The sequence below is a fragment of the Drosophila montana genome, unplaced genomic scaffold (genome assembly GCF_035044405.1).
Source record: "Drosophila montana isolate Dmon_TW-CO22-7 unplaced genomic scaffold, ASM3504440v1 contig_3216_1, whole genome shotgun sequence".
Lineage (NCBI taxonomy): Eukaryota > Metazoa > Arthropoda > Insecta > Diptera > Drosophilidae > Drosophila > Drosophila montana.
In genome coordinates this window covers 429,496-452,235 of record NW_026998096.1, presented here as the reverse complement: position 1 = coordinate 452,235, position 22,740 = coordinate 429,496, and the positions used below count along the sequence as shown (strand labels likewise).

The window sequence follows — 22,740 nt, the reverse complement described above, 5'->3', positions numbered from 1 at the left end:
TTCCCACCCCCATAACTTGGTCAAATCTCATCCGATTTTCACCAGGTTTGTCTTTTTGTTAATGGTTTGGCCTCTTTATCAATTTGGCATCTAAATCTGGCAACATCATTCTGGGTCAAAATTCATGTGAAAATGGTACCCCTAAATATCCTATATAGACATAGGTCATAATTTCCCACCCCCATAACTCGGTCAAATCTCATCCGATTTTCACGAGGTTTGGCTTTTGGTTAATGGTTTGGCCTCTTTATCAATTTGGCATCTAAATCTGACAACATCATTCTTGGTCAAAATTCATGTGAAAATGATGCCCTTAAATATCCTATATAGACATAGGTCATAATTTCCCACCCCCATAACTCGGTCAAATCTCATCCGATTTTCACCAGGTTTGTCTTTTTGTTAATGGTTTGGCCTCTTTATCAATTTGGCATCTAAATCTGACAACATCATTCTGGGTCAAAATTCATGTGAAAATGATGCCCTTAAATATCCTATATAGACATAGGTCATAATTTCCCACCCCCATAACTCGGTCAAATCTCATCCGATTTTCACCAGGTTTGTCTTTTTGTTAATGGTTTGGCCTCTTTATCAATTTGGCATCTAAATCTGACAACATCATTCTGGGTCAAAATTCATGTGAAAATGATGCCCTTAAATATCCTATATAGACATAGGTCATAATTTCCCACCCCCATAACTCGGTCAAATCTCATCCGATTTTCACCAGGTTTGTCTTTTTGTTAATGGTTTGGCCTCTTTATCAATTTGGCATCTAAATCTGGCAACATCATTCTTGGTCAAAATTCATGTGAAAATGATGCCCTTAAATATCCTATATAGACATAGGTCATAATTTCCCACCCCCATAACTCGGTCAAATCTCATCCGATTTTCACCACCCCATAACTCGGTCAAATCTCATCCGATTTTCACCAGGTTTGCTTTTTGTTAATGGTTTGGCCTCTTTATCAATTTGGCATCTAAATCTGGCAACATCATTCTGGGTCAAAATTCATGTGAAAATGATGCCCTTAAATATCCTATATAGACATAGGTCATAATTTCCCACCCCCATAACTCGGTCAAATCTCATCCGATTTTCACGAGGTTTGGCTTTTTGTTAATGGTTTGGCCTCTTTATCAATTTGGCATCTAAATCTGACAACATCATTCTTGGTCAAAATTCATGTGAAAATGATGCCCTTAAATATCCTATATAGACATAGGTCATAATTTCCCACCCCCATAACTCGGTCAAATCTCATCCGATTTTCACCAGGTTTGTCTTTTTGTTAATGGTTTGGCCTCTTTATCAATTTGGCATCTAAATCTGACAACATCATTCTGGGTCAAAATTCATGTGAAAATGATGCCCTTAAATATCCTATATAGACATAGGTCATAATTTCCCACCCCCATAACCTTCATCCGATTTTCACAGGTTTGCTTTTGGTTAATGGTTTGGCCTCTTTATCAATTTGGCATCTAAATCTGACAACATCATTCTGGGTCAAAATTCATGTGAAAATGATGCCCTTAAATATCCTATATAGACATAGGTCATAATTTCCCACCCCCATAACTCGGTCAAATCTCATCCGATTTTCACCAGGTTTGTCTTTTGGTTAATGGTTTGGCCTCTTTATCAATTTGGCATCTAAATCTGACAACATCATTCTGGGTCAAAATTCATGTGAAAATGATGCCCTTAAATATCCTATATAGACATAGGTCATAATTTCCCACCCCCATAACTCGGTCAAATCTCATCCGATTTTCACCAGGTTTGTCTTTTTGTTAATGGTTTGGCCTCTTTATCAATTTGGCATCTAAATCTGACAACATCATTCTGGGTCAAAATTCATGTGAAAATGATGCCCTTAAATATCCTATATAGACATAGGTCATAATTTCCCACCCCCATAACTGGTCAAATCTCATCCGATTTTCACCAGGTTCCTAACTCGGTCAAATCTCATCCGATTTTCACCAGGTTTGTCTTTTTGTTAATGGTTTGGCCTCTTTATCAATTTGGCATCTAAATCTGGCAACATCATTCTTGGTCAAAATTCATGTGAAAATGGTACCCCTAAATATCCTATATAGACATAGGTCATAATTTCCCACCCCCATAACTCGGTCAAATCTCATCCGATTTTCACGAGGTTTGGCTTTTGGTTAATGGTTTGGCCTCTTTATCAATTTGGCATCTAAATCTGACAACATCATTCTGGGTCAAAATTCATGTGAAAATGATGCCCTTAAATATCCTATATAGACATAGGTCATAATTTCCCACCCCCATAACTCGGTCAAATCTCATCCGATTTTCACCAGGTTTGTCTTTTTGTTAATGGTTTGGCCTCTTTATCAATTTGGCATCTAAATCTGACAACATCATTCTGGGTCAAAATTCATGTGAAAATGATGCCCTTAAATATCCTATATAGACATAGGTCATAATTTCCCACCCCCATAACTCGGTCAAATCTCATCCGATTTTCACCAGGTTTGTCTTTTTGTTAATGGTTTGGCCTCTTTATCAATTTGGCATCTAAATCTGGAAACATTATTTTTGGTCAAAATTCATGTGAAAATGGTGACCTCTAGATATCCTATATAGACATAGGTCATAATTTCCCACCCCCATAACTCGGTCAAATCTCATCCGATTTTCACGAGGTTTGGCTTTTTGTGCATGGTTTGGCATTTAGATCAATATGGCATCTAAATCTGACAACACTATTCTGGGTCAAAATTCATGTGAAAATGGTACCCCTAAATATCCTATATAGACATAGGTCATAATTTCCCACCCCCATAACTCGGTCAAATCTCATCCGATTTTTACGAGGTTTGGCTTTTTGTGCATGGTTTGGCATTTAGATCAATATGGCATCTAAATCTGACAACACTATTCTGGGTCAAAATTCATGTGAAAATGGTACCCCTAAATATCCTATATAGACATAGGTCATAATTTCCCACCCCCATAACTCGGTCAAATCTCATCCGATTTTAACGAGGCTTGGCTTTTGGTTAATGGTTTGGCCTCTTCATCAATTTGACATCTAAATCTGACAACATTATTTTTGGTCAAAATTCATGTTAAACTTTCATAACTTGGCAATTCGATTTCAGATATATTTACAAAACCAATCTGATTTATATTTTTCAGGTTCACGCAATTGACAACGACGACGGTGAAAATAGTCGCATAACATATTCGATAAAATCGGGAAAGAAAAAAAATAAGTTCCGTATCGATAGCTTTAGTGGACACATTTTTTTTACAAAGACATTAGAACCTGACTCTGAATTTGAAATTAATGTTAAAGCTGAAGACAATGGAATCCCCAAGAAAAGCCAAACCACGCTAGTTAATATAGGTGTTATTCGTGTAGCTTCCAATTCTCCGAACCCTCCTGCAATAGCGAAGAAGTCCATAAATAACATTGTAGATCTGACGGAAAATGATAAACCTGGTTTCCTGGTGACTCAGATTCTAGCATTTGATGAAGATAACGACCAGCTATGGTATAATATTAGTGGTGAGTGATATAAGAATAAGTGAATTTTCCAGCTTATTTCATTCTTTTATATTTTAGGAGGAAACGAAGGGAATCATTTTTACATTGGAAGAGATACTGGAAATGTGCTGCTATCAAAGTTTTTGGATTATGAGACACAAACATCCTACAATCTGTCTATTAGTGTAACTGATGGCTCAAACACAGCACACACTTGGCTATTTATACAAGTTGTCGATACGAACGACAATGCTCCGCAATTTACTAAAGAGATATATCACGTTAATATATCTGAGAACATTGAAGAGGAATCCGTGATTATGCAACTCCATGCAACTGATAGAGACGAAGATAAAAAGTTATTTTACCAACTACATGCTACCCAAGACCCATCATCGTTAACTTTATTTCGCATAGATTCCATTAGCGGCAATGTAATAGTCACCCAGAAACTTGATTTTGAGAAGACTTCACAACATATTCTAATTGCGTTCGTTAAAGATCAAGGAACGCCGGGAAAGAGGGATTATGCAAAGATCATAGTAAATGTTCATGATCACAACGATCATTATCCCGAGTTCACAACAAAAATTATTCAAAGTAAAGTTCCCGAAAGTGCTACGATAGGCTCCAAACTGGTTCAAGTTACGGCCATTGATCGAGATAGTGGCAAAAATGCTGAACTACGTTACTCCATCATTACCGGCAACGTGGGAAGCATGTTTGAAATTGATTCGACATTTGGAATTATATATTTAGCCGCTTCCCTGGACATCAACAAAATGCAGGAATATATGTTACAAATAAAAGCTATAGATCTTGGGCAGCCTCCGTTGTCATCTCAAGTGCCAGTTCATATAATAATTACCATGTCTGATAACGATCCTCCTAAGTTTTTCGCCGACGTTATTTCATTGGAAATGTTTGAAAATTTGAGTATTGGATCATTTGTAACTCAAGTAGAAGCACGATCTTCGTCATCAATTTTCTTCGATATTATTGATGGTAACATTAACGAAAGCTTTCGGATTAACCCGTCTACAGGTGTAATTGCTATCAACGCCAATGTGGACTATGAACTAAACAAGTAAACACTAAAACAATGTTTGCAAATAATAATTGTTATAATATAAATACTTTGACTTTCAGAATTTTCAACCTAACCATCAAAGGAACTAACATGGCTTCTCAGTCTTCCCACCAAAATTTAATAATTCATGTTTTAGACGCTAACGATAATGTTCCAAAATTTCTGCAAAGCGAATATATAGGACGTGTTTCAGAGGCCGCCGGCTTGGGCTCATATGTACAAATAATTGACGATAAGAAAAAAAGGTAAGGAAGCGCATTTTAAATGGCATATAGCCTAAAAGTGCACACAAATTTATGAGTGGACACAATTTACTCTACGGTCACAGTCCTTCTAAGAACGTTTTCAATCTATGTACTTATTTAAAGCAATATTTTTCTTTCAGTCATTTAACACTGAATGTATTTGACGCGGACGTCGGATTAAACGGAATGTTGCAATTCAATATCCTTGATGACTTAGCGAAAAATATGTTTAAAATCGATTCAACTACAGGAGCTATTGAAATTTTACGCAGTCTAGACTATGAAAAGAAGACCAATTATTCATTTTTTGTATCGGTAAGCTTCCTTACATGAACTAGTTTGTAAATTTTAATTAAATTATGCATTTTAATTAATTTATCTTACAATTTTACATTTCGTAGGTTAATGACATGGGTAAACCCAACTTATACTCAAATACAAAAGCTCACGTAATAATTCTCGTGAGTAATGTAAATGATTGTCCACCTGTATTTAAAGATAGAGATCTCAATGTTACTTTGTTTCTGCCAACGTTTGAAAATGTATTTGTGGCCCGTATTGCTGCATTTGATGCCGATAACGATGTCATTCGTTACGACATTGTTGATGGAAACAACCAAGAATGCTTCCAAATACATCCAATCACAGGATTATTAACGACAAGGTAACTATATGCATTTTATTTCAAATGGTTTATTTTCCCATAATTACAGACTCTTGATAATCACATTATAACCCTCAATGATATGAATAAAATTTAATCATAATTTTTATATTTTTTGTTTTAGAAATTACGAATTTATAAGCAATGAATACATTTTGCACGTTCGCGCATCTGATGGATTGTACTCTACCATTCTCCTCGTAAATATCAACGTTGAACAAATAGTTAATTCAAATTTCGTATTTCAAAAGAAAATATACGAGTTTTCGGCTCTTGAAAATACCACCAAAGTTGCGACAATAGGATTGTTAAATGTCATTGGAAACACATTGAATGAAAATGTTGAATACCGAATTCTGAATCCAACAGACATGTTTGCAATTGGAATAACTTCCGGAGCTATTAAAACTACTGGAGTAATGTTTGACCGCGAAGTACAAGATATGTATAAGATCTTTGTTGAAGCGAAATCATCTATATTTAATAGGGACAATACCAGCATTCGCAGAGCAATCACATCAGTTTATATATCTGTGCAAGACATAAATGATAACTGTCCCATGTTTGTCAACATGCCATATTACGCTTCTGTATCGGTTGGCTTTACGAAGGGAACAGTTATAATGAAGGTGAAAGCCATAGATCTAGACAGTGCCGAGAATGGAGAGGTTCGATATGAGCTCAAAAAAGGAAACGGTGAACTTTTCAAAATAGATAGAAAAACTGGCGAGTTGTCAATTAAGCAAAGTATCGAAGGACATAATCGAAAATACGATTTAACCGTTGCTGCATGCGATGGAGCTGTAATTTCCTGCTGTACAGAAGTTCCAGTTCAAATAAAGGTACGCAAACTATAAAAACCTGTACAATTATAACATAATAAAGCTTTATTTTTTTATTACATAGGTGATAGATCGGTCCATGCCCATATTCGAAAAGCAATTTTATTCTGTTAGCGTAAAAGAAGACGTTGAAATGTATACGGCTCTGTTTGTATCCATCCAAGCTGAGAGCCCATTGAAAAGGAAACTGATCTACACAATATCCACTGATAACGCTGAACAATTTTTTGAAATTGACTATAGAACAGGTAAAGAATTCCTCTTAGTTTTATCATTACTCGTAAATTATACACAGATTAAGTATTTTTCATATTTTTGGATCCCGCAAAATCAAAAATTGGAACATTTGCACTCATACATGAATTCTTATTGAATTTTTCAGGGTCTTTGTATGTGGTCAACGAGCTGGACTACGAGGAAAAGAATATACACGAAATATCAATCCGAGCTACTGATAGTATTTCTGGTATCTATGCCGATGTGTTATTATCCATAACAGTAATTGATGTCAATGATTGTTATCCGGAAATCGAAAATGATAACTATAACATAACCTTGCCGGAAAATATTCCATTCGGATCACAGATATTAAAAATAAACGCAACTGATAGGGACTCTGGTGCAAATGGAAAATTATCATATTTCATAGAATCCATCGATGGTCGCAATGATTCCGATACATTTTACATCGATGTTAGTGAAGGGTACTTGTACCTAAAAACTTCATTGGATTATGAGTTAAAAACCCACCATCACGTTGTTGTGCATGTTAAAGATCATGGTTCTCCGCAGTTGTCTTCGAAATGCAATGTTTTTATTGCAGGTAAGTCACATAAAACTTTCAGTTCTCAAATGCAATTTACTGATACAATAGTTTTAATGCCTCTTTCATATTTTACAATTTAATATTTAAATTGCAGTTAAAGATCTGAATGATAACTCACCGAAGTTTATTGAGCCATCTTTCAATACAAAGTTGTCAGTAGCAGCAACCCGTGGTCAATTTGTGGCTTTGCCTAGAGCGTTTGATGATGATATATCCGACATTAATTTTCTGCAATACAAAATTGTAGATGGCAACGATTTACAAACGTACAGCATTAATAAGCAAAGTGGAATTATTTCTCTTCAAAATATGTTAAATTTCACCGACAAGCCCAACACAATTTTAAATATTTCAATTTCCGATGGAATTCATACAAGCTTTGCACGGTTAAAAATTACGTTAGTTCCGGAAAATGTTCATAGTCCACAGTTTGAAGAAATTGTGTATAAAGCATCGATATTGGAAAATATGCCGCATGGACATGAAATAATCACGGTACGTATATATTTACACTTGAATAAAATGCAGTTTCATTTTTGCTAAATATGCACTTTGTATTCCAGGTCAAAGCAATTGATAATGATTTTGGACAATACGCCAGTGTTTACTACGAAATTGCGTCTGAAGAGATGAAAAAGTATTTTGAAATAAATCGTAATACTGGTTTAATTACATCAAAAGTTGCATTTGATCGAGAAATCAAAGATGAATACGTCCTGCAGTTAAAGGCAATTGATGGCGGAAGTAAATTTGGCTTTGCAACTCTGAGAGTGTCAATCGAAGACGTTAACGACAATAGCCCGCATTTCTTTTTAAAAGAATATAAAATTGTTATAAGCTCCTCAATTAAGCCCAATGATACCATATTGACAGTAAGTATATGTATATTCAACTCGAGTCAAGTTTGGATTCGAAATGTGTAGAACAGGGTATCTTTCAAACGGACACTCGACTAAACAACAGTTCCTTGTTGACGCATTAAGTAATTACCTTTGCCTAATCTTGTTTTTCTAATTTATAGGTAAAAGCCATAGATAAAGATATTCATGGAAATGGCGCTGTCAAATATACTATCGTTCCTGACTCAATGAAAAGCATTTTAGAGCACAAAATCTATTTAAATGAAAGTAATGGAAATATGATTTTTATCGGCGATTCACAGAAATTTGAAAAGGGCGTATTCCAATTTTTTGTTCGAGCTTCTGACTCTGGAGAACCGTCATTGCATACCGAAATTCCGGTTTCTCTTGAAATAGTTGACTCTGAAGTGATAATTCCAGTTTTTGAAAAAAGTCACATCGTTCTTAAAGTAATAGAATCTACATCACCAGGAACTGTGCTAACAAAACTCAATGTGCATGGAAATTATTCATTAAAGTTCTCGACATCAGAAGAAAACTCTATTTTTGCAATATCTGAGAATGGAGAATTGATTCTTATGCAAACATTGGACCGTGAACAAAATGAATTGCATTATTTAGTTGCCGTAGCCGAAACAATGACCTTGCCAGTTCTTTATGCATATGCAGACGTTTATATACATGTTACTGATGAGAACGACAACTATCCCAAATTTGATAACACAATTTATAATACTGATGTAGCGGAAAATACAGATAAAGTAGCGTCCATATTAAAAATAACCGCAACTGATGAAGATACCGGATCAAATGGTGATGTACGATACTACTTTGACGATGAATCAAACGGTATACGAAACATTTTTGACATCGATATTTATACTGGATGGATCACTCTTTTGTCCTCCTTGGATAGAGAAGTACAATCAGAGTTTAACCTGAAAGTAATCGCCACAGACAACGGCCATCCGAAACACGATTCAAAAGTTCCAGTCTCTATCAAGATAATTGATTACAATGACAATGGACCGCAATTTAAATTACCCAATGACCAGATTTCTATTTCTGAAAACGCCCTTCCAGGAACTGTTCTAAAAAATTTATTGCTTATAGACCCGGATAGTGAGAAGCAAACTATGGAATATTATATAATTTCTGGAGATAGTCAATCGCAATTTCAAATTGGCAAAACAGGAGAGTTGTTTATATCCAGACCTCTCGACAGAGAGCAAATTTCATTTTACAACTTAAGCATCTTAGCAACAGATGGAAAGTTTACCGCCATGTCGAATGTTCAAGTGCAAATAAAGGATGTCAACGATAATATGCCATACTGCCTAAAACCTCGTTATCACATTACGTTAAATGAATCAATCGCGATTGGATCAACAATAGTTGAAGTAAAAGCCGTGGATTTTGACTTGAGTAATGATTTTAAGTTACGATATTACATATCTGGAAAGGGTTCAACTGACTTTGTTATTGGCAAAGAGAGTGGAGTTTTAAAAGTAGCGAAGCTTCTGGACCGAGAACGAACTTCAAAGTATAAAATGTTGGCACATGTTCAGGATGGCAAAGAATTCATAAGAGAGTGTGTTTCTGAGATAATAATTACAGTCAATGATATAAACGACAATGCACCCATATTTTCTATGCCCAATTATAGAGTAAGCATACAAGAGGACGCTCAGCTACAAACGCTGGTTACGAAAGTTCATGCTACTGACAAAGATTTTGGCATAAATCGAAAAATCAAGTACTCATTAATTGGCACAAATAGTGATTATTTTGAAATATCAAAATCAACCGGAATAATAAAATTGGAAAAAAATCTTGACCGTGAAACCATTTCAATATATAATTTAACACTTATAGCTGAAGATTATGGCAAACCAATAATGTCATCAGTGGCTAATATCGTTATAAACATTTTGGACATAAACGACAATCCTCCGGAATTCAGCTTACGGCAGTACAGTAGTCACGTGCATGAAAATGTCACACAAGGATTTGAAGTTTGTACGGTTCATGCTACATCAAAAGATATTGGCGTGAATGCTGAAATATCGTACTACATAATAAGTGGCAATGAACAGCGTAAATTCAACATCAATTCCAGTACAGGCGTATTATGGGTTAACGGAACACTGGACTATGAGAAAACTAAATTTTATTTCCTCACCGTTCAAGCTATTGATGGAGGCAGTCCGCCACTTAGTAACATTGCATATGTAAATATATCTATAGATGATGTTAATGACAACACGCCAACGTTTACGCAAAATATTTACCGAGCTAGTGTGAAAGAAGATGTTAATGTAAATCTGCCGATAATAGATGTAAAGGCCACTGATGAGGACTCCAACTTAAATGGCATCATAAAATACAACATTGTGAAAGGTGATAGCTTAAGTCAATTTAGCATAAATATCAGCAACGGAACAATAAGCCTGGCAAGGCCTCTTGATCGTGAAACCATTTCAGACTATGCACTGGAAGTGCAAGCCTGCGATTTGGGGATCCCGGAGCGGTGTAACAGTGTACAAGTTAATGTCGTTGTTCTGGACGCAAATGATAACGCACCAGTTTTTTCGCAAGCAAACTACAGTGTAGTCCTACAAGAAAATAGGCCTCTGGGCTATGTTTTTATTACATTCGATGTTACCGATGCTGACGAAGCACCCAACTCTATACCTTATACATATGATATACGCTCTGGAAATGAGGGAGGACTTTTTCGGCTGGAGCAGGATGGCTCGCTTAGCACAGCATCACGGTTCAATCACAAATTACGAGATAAATTTACAATACAAATACGTGTTTTTGATAATGGCACGCCTCCACTCTACTCGGATACGTGGGTGACGATAAAAATAATTGAGGAAAGTCAATATCCTCCAATTTTAACACCTTTAGAGATAACTGTCAATTCCTTTGAAGATGAATTTTCTGCTGCATTTTTAGGAAAAGTTTATGCCACTGACCAAGATCAATATGATGAACTAACATTTGCCGTAGCTTCAACTATTGAAGAAACATATCAAACTTCAAAACTATTTAGAATTACCAATAAATCTGGTGAAATTTATTCCACTTCCAACCTGGATATTGGTCTATATAAACTAAATGTGTCCGTCACTGATGGAAAGTTTACCGTATTCACCACTGTGAAAATTAACGTCGAACTCATAACGATGGATATGGTCAAAGAAGCAATAGTAATCAGATTTAGTAAAATTGCGGCGTCAGATTTCTTACTAAGTCACAGGAAAGGGTTCATTCGTTCCATACGAAACGTGATGAGATGCCGTCAAAAAGACGTGATTTTAATATCTTTGCAAGAGCAAGTTCGCAATCCTTTGGCAAATCGAGACCAATATTCCACGGACTTAAACGTCGTCTTTGCAGTTCACAAGCAACAGATAATTCCCAGTTCAGACGCCTTTATTAGCAGTGATGAGATTCGCTTAGCTGTTATCAGTAAAGAAATTGAAATTGAAAACGAATCCAATCTTATAATTGAAGAAATTCTACCAAGTTTTTGCCAAACCAAAGAAAACATTTGTGTGAACGGAGTCTGCAAACAATTGATAAATATGGAAAAAAACAATATCACAACAATTTACACCGATGTTATAAGCTTCGCTGCGCCCTCTTATGGTTTAATTAACAAATGCGTGTGCAAGCCCGGCTTTGATGGCAAAAACTGCAATGAAACAGTTAATGCATGCTCTTCAGATCCGTGTCCACCTCAGAGGAATTGCTTGCCATCAGAATCTGCAACGCGATATCAATGTGTCTGCCCAAAGGGATACTCAGGTTCATTTTGCGAAATCAAATCTTCAAAGTGTGACAATGGCACCTGTGATGCTTTCTCTTCAACAGCAGTTTCATTTGGCGGCAAAAGTTATGCTCATTACAAAATTAATAAATCAAAGGCCAAAAACATTTTAGAAAATCAGTTTGCCTACTCTCTTCAAATCAGGACAGTACAACAAAGCGGTACACTTTTATATGCAAGCGGAAAAGTGGATTACAATGTTTTAGAACTTGTAAACGGAGCTGTAAAATACAAATTCGACTTAGGATCAGGCGAAGGCGTTGTAAGCGTATCTAGCATTTATATTTCCGATGGCGCGTGGCATACCATCACTTTGGAACGAACTCTTAATAGTGCCAAGCTAACTGTAGATAATAAACATGTTTCCCAGGGCAGCGCTCCTGGAGTTAATGGCATATTGAATATTCAGTCAAATGATATCTTCGTGGGAGCTGAGGTTCGACCGCATCCCTCAATCATTGGCTATGAAGATATTCAACGTGGCTTTATTGGTTGTATGGCAAACATTAAAATTGCCATGGAGCCATTACCTTTATACATTTCCGGAGGCAGCACAATTGCAGCTCTTAAGAGATTTACAAATGTGGAGTTCAAGTGTGATCCTGCCAATGTTCTGGTCAGTTTGGGAGTTTGTGGTACTCAACCATGTTTGAATAGCGGCATTTGTAGGGATCTTGGAAATGATAATTTTAAATGTATTTGCCATGCGCGATTTTCTGGTGAATTATGCGAAATTGATTTAGATCCGTGCTCGTCAGCGCCGTGTTTATTTGGAGGTCGCTGTGAAAATCAACTGCCAAGTAATTATACATGCATTTGTCCGATACACTTGTCCGGAAAGAGATGTGAATATGGAAAATTTTGCACACCAAACCCTTGCAAAAATGGAGGAATATGCGAAGAAGGCGACGGTGTGTCCCATTGCATGTGCCGAGGATTTACTGGACCGAACTGTGAAATTGACGTAAACGAATGCGAAAATCAACCATGCGGAAATGGAGCAACTTGTATCAATGAAGCTGGTAGTTTTCGATGCATATGTCCTTCGTTTCTTACTGGTGCAAGTTGCGGAGATCCTCTTTATTCGAATTCTATTTCGACCAAATTGAAAAACTTTTCAATTGAGCATATAAGTGGAATAATATCGGGAATCACCACAGTTCTCATCATCATCATAATATTGTTGGTCTGTTTTGCTTTTAAAAGAAACACGTCTACAGGCGCCAGAAATCGAAACGAAAAAATTAAAAATAAGCACTCTCTTAAGCAAGCGAACCTTAACTCACTTCTCGACAAAGATAATCTTTGCAAATCGAACGCTAAAATAAGCAATTTAGAAATCAGCCAACGACCAATAAGCTATTCGCCTCCAATAAACGATAGCCTATTTATTAGTAATACAACGTTTGTAAATAATTTAGATATATTACGAAGTTACGGCTCCGCTGGTGATGAGCTTGAAAATATACCATTCGAATATCAAAAAGTAAATCGAACTAATCAACATGTTAATATTAATCCGAGCAATTTAATCGACGCAGACGGCGGACATAAGCAAGAGTGGTGCGAACAAATACACTTAAAAACATTTAACGAGAATAAGCTGAATAACGGTTAGTAGATACAAATACAAATATTCATAAATGAAACAAACCAATTTTTTACCAATGAAAATATATCGTTACAGAACGCAGAGTTGACTATGGCTTTCCAATTAACCGACTTTCAAGTGGAAAACTAATTCAGGTAGCAATGCCTAACGTCTGTCATTCCACATCGAACGCAAACTTTGTTGATTCTGCTGGTAATGGGCAATATCACTGGGACTGTTCGGATTGGGTACGGAAAAGCCATAATCCATTACCGGATATAACAGAAGTTCCTGGTGCCGAAGTCGCGGACTCATCGAGCTTCCATAGTAATGACAGTAATGAGTCTAAATCAAAACGAAAATATTTAGTTCATGGTAAGTTGACAAGCTAATAGTATATCACAAATATATATTTATTCATTCAACATTTCCTTTATATTGCAGTAGAAGATATCGATCCAACTAGAGATATAGTTGCTCTAAATGAAGACATGGTATTTGAATATGGGGATTCGGAGATAGACAGCTGTATTCAACCATTTATGTTGCCGAATTTAAGCAATGAATCCCGTTCAAGGCTAAGTTCATTTAATAAAAGCGAGAATGAAGACTACAAACTAAATACAGGTATGATTACCTTTAAACCCTTTTAATAACTGTTTTATAATTAACAAAACCTAAATATTTTCATGCATTCAGTGCCTTTCCAATCAAAATCAAATCGATTGCGTAAGTTTGTCAGCGTTGAAATGTCATGCTTTGAATTATGGTTTTCATCTTTCTTTATTAATGAAATTATCAATTTTCTGAGATATTATAAAATGGAATGCTTATGCCTCCGATAATCAACATTACCACCCTACTCGCACATAACGTTAACACAAAGACAGAGTGTATCCTACGAAAATGTAGACAACATCTTTCACCTTATTCAAAATTCCGTCTCTAGCTTTTGTAGTTTTCGAGATTGACAAGTTCATATAGACAGACAACCGATCGGTTCAGCGATATATGAAGATATGGACCGATGAACGTGGCTGCATTTACTTATTTATCGAGTATATATAGTTTTTGGTGACACAATTGTCTGTGCAAGGGTATACAAAAATAGGAAAGATATTTCATTATACAATCAACAGTCTTTTTAATCTACCACTGTACCATTAAATATTATTTTGAATTAACAAAATTTCCATTTGATTGGTCGAAAATGTTTTTGATTAAAGAAAAAAAAAGGTCGTCAATAAAAAAATTATGGGGTCTAGGCAAGGGTGACCTACTAATCGTATGATATTTGGCAAGTACAGAAGCTTTTTAATACCCAGAAAATCCTGAACGAAGAGATAATATACACATGCGTTATTTAGAATGGGTGGAAAAAATAAAATAAAGACAATATGTATAGTAAACGACAAATTGAGTACAGGCTATCTATCTCTTGTTTTAAGCTGTAGTAAAATTGTGAAACGAGTGATATGCCTGTCGGTTGCACCCGACTTGTTTTTATCCAATTTATAAAATATATTAATAAGCAATTTGAACTATTTAATTGTAATTTGAAAAAACTATAATCAACAGGCAAAGTATATTTACGACATCCTGATTCATATTTACCGACGATACATACGCCAAGTGACACGGAGGCGGAAAGCTCTAATAACGAAACACCTATGCTTAAGAAAGAGTTATCAAGTAGAAGAGCAATTAGCGGTAATTGTATAAATAATTTGCATGAAAATGCAAATATTCAATATATTTAATTAAGTGTGCTTGTTTACTCGACTCGATTTCAGGATTTTTAAAATAGAAAATGTATCTCATTTAACTACATTTCAAGAGCGCATCGGTAGTCGTCTTTTGAGCATACTACAAAATAAAATCAACCTCGTCTATTATGTGTTGCATTTCGTTTGTAAAATTAAAAACATAAATTATCTTCGATTACTCAAAGCGTCAACAGCCGAGTCTATATAGCTATGTCCGTCCGTCTGTTTTTATGCAAACCCTTTTCTCTATCTAAAAGCTATCGCCTTAAAACTTTGTATAGACCCGACTTATTGTTACAAGCAATACATAAGTATATCGGAACCGGCTGGATCGGACCACTATATCATATACTAGCAAACATAGGAACGATCGCTCAAAAATTAAGTTTTTGTCTGAAAAAATTCTGCAAAATCTTAACATCGGATAAGTATATCATAAAGATCCTTATTATAAAGCAGACGTATCAAAAATGTTTAAAATAACAGTTTAAGCAATGTTTAAAAGTGTTTTCTGTTAGTTATGCTGAAATTATATGCATGCCAAAAAGACGACTGCCGATGTGAAGTTTTAACTCGAGCCGACTTAACACGTATACTTTAAAGAAAAAATTGCCTAACCAAAGCGTTTTGTTTTTATTATAGGAAATTCTGAGGAAATATATCTGTTTCCATATGCGGCCGGTAAAACTGGTTCAGACAGCAATATCTCTGTTCGACTTTGTGAAATTGAAGATTCGGAATTAGAAGACTTTCTTCCGATGCAAGGAAAATATAGTAGTGAATGACATATTAATTGTATAAAATCATAGATTTTAACTTTGGCCATGACTCTGTTTCTTTTTCTACTGATTTTATATGAAATAAAACTATACAAGTATAATTATATTTTTAATAAGAATATGAATATAGTCTTTTTATTATAGGCTTTTTTGAACTCTTTAAAGGTAAGAACATATTTTTTAACCAGCCAATTTCTAACGGCCGAAACATTGGTATAGATAGGAGGAAAACAAGGACTGATTAGTAGAAAAGGATTCTTCAATTGGGGTTTGCATTGACCACCAATCACATATATTGAGGTACCGTTTCGACGAGAGGCGGAGTGGCTGCATTAGCGTCTGCATCTCCACGATGTAGTCTTTAAATATTACGCGAGCCGTCTGCCGTCTCAGAAACTAGCGAAATGCTTCCCAAAAATTCAATACGATGCCTTTTCATAACTGGGGCTAACAAACTCATGTTATTAAATTGAGATCCAGACCCTACATTTCTAGTCGCTGGTGCTCTTCTTTTTTTTTCCGCTGGCTCGATCTCTTTGGGCCTACAGTTGTCGGTCCTTTGCCAATTCCGCAACATGGGATCCGGCCATCGTTTTGGGACACCGTTACGCCTAATTATGGCCGTATCGCGCCCAATGACCCTGCCAGTGGGAGTGCAAATTATGCGCCATAATACAGTAGTAGTGCTTGTGATAACAATGAATCAGTCGTATTGAACTTGGAGGGAATATTCTGCGATTTTTCGTAATTTAAATATTACAATCGTTCTGCCTGCTAATAAAGTATTTCTGACAGCCGGAGGACTTGCCTTTTAGCAGTACGATTTCGATGTTCATTTACCGGCCCCTCGGATTCCAGGAGTTCTCTCCCGAATCTTGTACGCAACGACTTGTTTTCACCACACATTAGGTTCTTGCCAGGATAAGCCACAGAGCTCTCCTACTGCTGGGTTCTCCCAAGATACACACGTATTTAGTCTTACCGAACTGATACGTCTAGGAACACACACTTGTAATTGCACGGAATACACCAACAGTGTTATTGTTAGACACTATATCGTGCCCTCCAGTGTCCTCGCGGGTTTGCGTATAGGGTTATTCAGGGATACAGCTGTAGATCCTGGTATCCTCCGATGCTTTGACTATGTCCTGATAGGCGTCCTGGATGTCCTATGTGGATACCGACCGTGTTCCTGAATGTCCTTCCAAGGTTCACTTACACCTGCCCATTTTATAGCCCGCTCGGGATCTGCCTGTGCCGAGCATTCTTGCCGATCGAAGACACTGCCTATCGGTACCGATCGGGCTGGACAGCGGCATCATCGTCTGACTTCTGGTACTTTTCCGTTGTCCAAATGACCGTTGTTGCTAATGCTAACCGGACTATGCGCTCGTTGCCCTACCACTTGCAGCGGAACACGAACCAAATTGCTGAATACGCGAGTCAGCTGTAGTTTAATGGCAACAGTGAAAACTTTTTTCAATAATGTCTGTCTGTCTGTCTTTTTCAAAGCGAACTAGTCTGTCAGTGTTAAAGCTATCCTCTTGAAACTTTGCATAGGGACGACTTTCTGTTGTGAGCATTACATATGTCGGAACAGGCCGAATCGGACCACTGAATTATATAGATGCCATATTAAGATCAGATAACTATATTAAGTAGCTGCCATAAAAACGATCGGAGAAAAATTAAGTTATTTTGATTATAACATATCTTGACAATCCCAATTCTTAAATACTTGCAAAAACGTTTTAATATCGGACCACTATATCATATAGATGCATCGGACAACTAAATCTCGCTATTTATATGTTTCACTATGCTCCTCGCATAAATGTAAAATATAGGAACATAGGAAAAATCGGTCGGAAATGAGGTTATTGTATGAATAACTTTTTGGTTTATCAAGATTGATCAACTTGATCAACCCTTACTTTTACTATCAAAACTATGCTGCACTTATATGTACCAAGTCTGGTCGAAATCGCGTTACTAAGTATATTGTATAGGACTATAGAAAGAATCGGTCGAACATGTGTTTACGTGGCAAAGTTTTCAGATTGAACAATATATTAAATGCTCGGAAAATGTCGTTGCAGTAGTCGATAAGCTATTATCATATCGTAGTATTTTATTTATTTAAACGAATGAAATGCAATTTTTCCTTTTAAAAATAATATAAAAACTATGAGAACAGTGGCACTGAGTGTTATCATAAATAAAACGGATATATTTATATTAAAGTCGATTTGGTCGGCAGAACGCATATCATTATCTAGAGTTATTTTGGCAAGCTCAGTATTTATGTTAATAATAATATTATTTTTTTGATTTTCTGAAATAAATAAAAAGTATATTTCAACATATTATAGAATTTGAAATGTTATAAAATGTTACCTTCAGTAGAGTCAAGATTTAATTCTATCCTTTTGCTAATATTTAATGTTGTTCCAACTATCCATTCTAGTTTTTCGCACCGTGAATTTGGGTTTTTTATATTTCTTATCACTTTTGAAAACTTTTTTAAATTGCTACTTGATATCCTCATGGGCAACGGCTTACTCTTCATTTGCTTAAATTCCGAAATTCGATTTAAATTCTCTAACAACATTGATTTGTGGGAGTTCATTGCAAAATCCAAAATAGTTGTTAAAAGCCAAAAGCATGCTTTTTCCATATGGGAAGAATCTAAGCAATTTGAGTCCCCATAGACAGCAATGCGACCTTCTGCGAACCTCTCACTCTTCTCATTCAATAAAATTCGATTCTTTAATATTGCATGGTCAAACGGTATATCAGAAAGTTTAGGGTTATCGTCAACCACTGGAAGGTTCCTTAGATATTTAATATTTTCAGGTTGTCGGGATTTGAGATTAGTTTGAAATAATCCCATTATGGGTACAAATTGTTTGACGTCCATATTTTGTGATTTTCCATTTGTAATAACCTTAAAAATACAAAGGATATTAATAAAAATGTAATGTTATTAAATAACAACTATTTACCGATTCTCCTTGATCGTTTAGGTTTGTCCCAATAACCACATCGTCCTGATTATTTGGAAATGTCACAAGGGTTGTACCGCTTGCGTAATACATTGAATGGTCTCCTAATTTAAAGTGTCCCTCGCCAACAAAGTCGCCCAAGGATATATTAAATGGTTTCAAAAGATCGTTTAAGGCTGGGATATTAGCCCCACCAGTATCAGGTATCCACCATTGTCTGCTATTCTCATCGAAAAACTTAATGTGTCTCATGACTGTTGTATTATACCAATCCGCAAATATAATTACACTCAAGCCATTTTCGTAAACATAATGTTCTAGACTGGAAATCTCATCGTCAAAAAACTCTTCTTCGGGATCTACGATTAGCAATACCCCATATTCAAGTGGGTTGAAGCAGGTATATGGTTCCCTTAGAACATCAATATAATATCCAGAGTTCCTTAAATGTATATACGTATCTCGAAAATTGGTATGAATGTGGTCTGCCCTCCAATCGAGTGGATCAGTTTTAATCTTCAAATTGTCTCTTGGTATATAGCCTGGTGGATATCTTAAGCTATGAAATTGGTCCCATAAAATTCTTTTATGTCGTGGCGGCTTTGGTGTAATTTTTATTGTAAGAGGCAAATCTACTTCACTTTGTTGAGATTTATTTGTGCCAATTGGCACACATTCAATCAATAATATTAGGCGTCCCTTAGCAATGCCTTCATAGTTTTGTGCTTCCTTATTAACAGCTGTAATAAAAAGTTAAACATTTGTTTTTGTTATTATTTTTTATATTTATTTAAATGACTTAGGATATAATATCACATGTGAATACAAAATTCTCTACAGGGCAACTTGTTGAAAAAATTGGACTCGGAAAAAGAACAACAAACTATTTCGACTCCGAAAAGATTGATCGGGTTAACGTCCACAACCAGTTGTACCACGAAACTCCCCGGAGGAACTCAACAAAAAACTAGGACGGAACATAACATCAAAAGAAATCTCCAACAAAAACCAATATAAAATAACATCAACATCGGACAACTATATTTTGTACCATCTATGGCAGATTTTAGATATTTGTGTGGAAGAATATTCAATCTTCGGCAACCCGAAGAGAATTTTACTTTCATATTTATATAATCTTCGGCAACCCGAAGAGAACTGTCCTTTCATGTTTATGTACTTATTTTTTTAAATCTTAAGAGGCTTGCGACTGAGATAACATAAAAAGATAAATGATAAACAACCTCTCATAAATATTAATTAGCCTTTGTATATAAATAAAAGATAAAGAAAGTTGGTGGTATGCTATACCCTTACCAATGTAGACTGACATCCACCCGGTCCATGGCCAAATCGTACTTGAAAATGATGTTGAAATGTTGAGGAAGCGCCCGAAATTGTCTGGATCTGGAATCCATTTTGGTTGGCCAAGAACTTTTCCAGTCACAGATATCCCATTAAGAATTGTAACATTAACAATTGCGGCCGTACTGCCATAAAATAAGGGCTGACTACTATATGGCCACATGTAGTTCGATGTAAAGTCAAGCGAAGACGGAATTAAACTAATTTTGGGCTTGTACGATAAGAGCAGCTGCATACTTTTCAACAAATTAAGTTTTCCTTGTCCCTGCTCGAAAATGTTATAATTTGGCAGCCTTTCAGCTCCTTCGACGAGAACTTGTTTTAAGGATGATGGATTAACTAAATCTATTTTATGCGAAGCTCCGCTTCTAAGTAAAGCTGCTACTCCTGCAACAACTGGTGATGAGACTGAGGTTCCCGATAGCCGTCTGCATCCCATACGTACGTCACTTCCCTCAACCTGGCTACCATATGTGACAATGTCCAATCCTATTCTTCCATAGCCTAATGGAAGTTCCCAGGTTGTCATACCTCTAGAGCTAAATCTGGCAATTTTATTATCAAAATTGATGCTACCTACGCCGATTACATCGCTTTGGTCACCCGGATTATTAAGAGTTCCGTAAATGGGACCATCGTTGCCTGCTGCCGATACCATTATTATATTATTTGCTGATAGTTCTAAAACCTTATCGACGAACGGCAAATCCATAAAATCCGGGCCGCCAATACTTAAATTGATAATATTTACTTTTTGGTAAATGGCATAATTGAAAGCATCTAGAAACCAGGAAGTATAGGATACCTGTAATTTGCAAGCATTAGGTAATCTTCCTTAAAGAGAGAATGTAAATAATAGACAATCACCTGCGAATTTGTAAAAACTTTATATATGTGCAATTCAGCATCGGGCGCTAGTCCGAGGCATTCTTTTGAGGAAGCTATTACTCCTGCCACGAAAGTCCCGTGACTAACTCCGTCGTCCAATGATTTCTCATTTGTCCAATTTGTTCGCTCTTTGACATTTCTAAAGTGCGGGTGATTCTGGGTCAAACCTGTGTCAAAAATAGCCACTCGAACACCCTTTCCGGTAATTCCCAGCTTCCAAAGCACGTCGGCATGCAAGGACGCCGAAACGTGCTGTGCATTTCCAGCCCTTACGCGTTTCTCCCGAGGAACTCCTTGGAGATGGCGAGTATTATAATTGACACTATCATTATTGTTGGATGAGAGCCATCTTTGGACATATTGTTGACGAAAAACTGCCTTAACAGCAGGATGAGCCTTCACATTGCTGAGAGTTTCTTTAATTAAAGTGCTATTGGTATCCGAGACATGTAAGATGTCGAAGTCACTTGGATATTGAGCAGCTAAATTGCGACGTGGTACAATTGACCACTTCAATGCCTGAAAACATGTTTTGTTTATTAAACGTACGAAGATTAAAATATACGTACATTTCCCTTTGACAGCCTTCTTTGGATGAACGATATCCGAACGTTCGTATTGTATTTTGAATAATAGGTAACAATGAACTCATTGGGAACGGTCTTCGCCTGAAATCTTATTTCATTGGAAGACAAGGAGCTTGCCTTTTCTAAGGTACACTCAGCTACAAAAAGGGCGAAGACTGCATTAATAACAAACAGAAATGTTAATGCACTCATTTATTCAAAACAAATGCTAAGCCATAAGTAAACATTATATTGCAAGCAAGTCCGCACATACGCGTCAAGGTAGCGTCGCACATCAAATTGTCACGATTCAACGGTCCAAGTTGGAATGAAACACGTTTTGAATTTTTGTCGTCTACTTTGGGTTTATTTTTTTAAATCTTATTAAATTAAAATTGAAATGTATGGTTTGCATCAATTACAATTTTAATTATTTAAAATACAATTTTTTAAAATTATTTTAGTTATTTTTACATTTCATCTGCATTTTTATTCTTTTGTATGCAGATTTTGCATGGATTCAAATTAAATGTAAAGATCTGTTTTTATGCAATTTTCATTATTATTTCTAAAAAAAGATCCTATTAATCAAAAACAGAAGAGATTCAAATAAAATAAGATCAATGGTCTGCAGTAATTACTTCATCAAGCAAAAAGGTGTTTTTCTATTTTGGGGGATGCATGCATTTTATAAATATTATAAATTTCAACTTCCTAGCTCTTACGATTTCGGCTTTGACCGAGAGGAGCCCCACCTAAGTCGGAAGAACATTTTAATTTATTAAAGACTATTCATAACCTGATTAAGACGAGAATGAGAGCTGACAAAAGTATGAATAGTGTGTTTTTGAAACAATAATTTATGGGTAATGCGTT

The 22,740-nt window shown here is 36.0% G+C and overlaps 2 protein-coding genes across 7 annotated transcripts in view; one reads left to right on the top strand and one right to left on the bottom strand.

Moving 5' to 3' along the window:
• Positions 1-16,161, top strand: part of kug (kugelei) — a 28,136-nt gene extending 11,975 nt beyond the window's left edge. For 2 of the 4 annotated variants that reach the window (XM_064688818.1, XM_064688819.1), the window contains exons 8-23: positions 3,185-3,557; positions 3,615-4,623; positions 4,686-4,871; positions 5,012-5,186; positions 5,273-5,535; positions 5,660-6,377; positions 6,442-6,625; positions 6,760-7,200; positions 7,298-7,698; positions 7,767-8,075; positions 8,225-13,517; positions 13,592-13,870; positions 13,940-14,122; positions 14,195-14,224; positions 15,074-15,205; positions 15,904-16,161. In XM_064688818.1, coding sequence (XP_064544888.1) covers positions 3,185-3,557; positions 3,615-4,623; positions 4,686-4,871; positions 5,012-5,186; positions 5,273-5,535; positions 5,660-6,377; positions 6,442-6,625; positions 6,760-7,200; positions 7,298-7,698; positions 7,767-8,075; positions 8,225-13,517; positions 13,592-13,870; positions 13,940-14,122; positions 14,195-14,224; positions 15,074-15,205; positions 15,904-16,046 — 10,119 coding nt within the window. In that variant the 3' untranslated portion in view covers positions 16,047-16,161. The remainder of the gene's footprint in view (positions 1-3,184; positions 3,558-3,614; positions 4,624-4,685; positions 4,872-5,011; positions 5,187-5,272; positions 5,536-5,659; positions 6,378-6,441; positions 6,626-6,759; positions 7,201-7,297; positions 7,699-7,766; positions 8,076-8,224; positions 13,518-13,591; positions 13,871-13,939; positions 14,123-14,194; positions 14,225-15,073; positions 15,206-15,903) is intronic. The other 2 variants (XM_064688820.1, XM_064688821.1) reach the window with 2 other exon arrangements.
• On the bottom strand, positions 7,298-22,127 carry S1P (membrane-bound transcription factor site-1 protease). 3 transcript variants are annotated; one of them, XM_064688824.1, is made up of 6 exons: positions 21,868-22,126; positions 21,278-21,817; positions 20,363-21,215; positions 19,046-19,785; positions 18,438-18,987; positions 7,298-7,431 (listed from the first exon to the last, which is right to left on the bottom strand). In XM_064688824.1, exons 1-6 carry the CDS (start codon positions 22,075-22,077, stop codon positions 7,424-7,426), a joined length of 2,901 nt encoding a protein of 966 aa, XP_064544894.1. In that variant the 5' UTR covers positions 22,078-22,126; the 3' UTR covers positions 7,298-7,423. The 3 variants fall into 3 exon arrangements, with proteins under 3 accessions (XP_064544894.1, XP_064544893.1, XP_064544892.1); XM_064688823.1 differs by lacking the exon at positions 7,298-7,431 and adding an exon at positions 18,113-18,375 and having other exon boundaries at positions 21,278-21,808; positions 21,868-22,127; XM_064688822.1 differs by lacking the exon at positions 7,298-7,431 and adding an exon at positions 18,113-18,375.
• Positions 22,128-22,740: the final 613 nt, after the last annotated feature.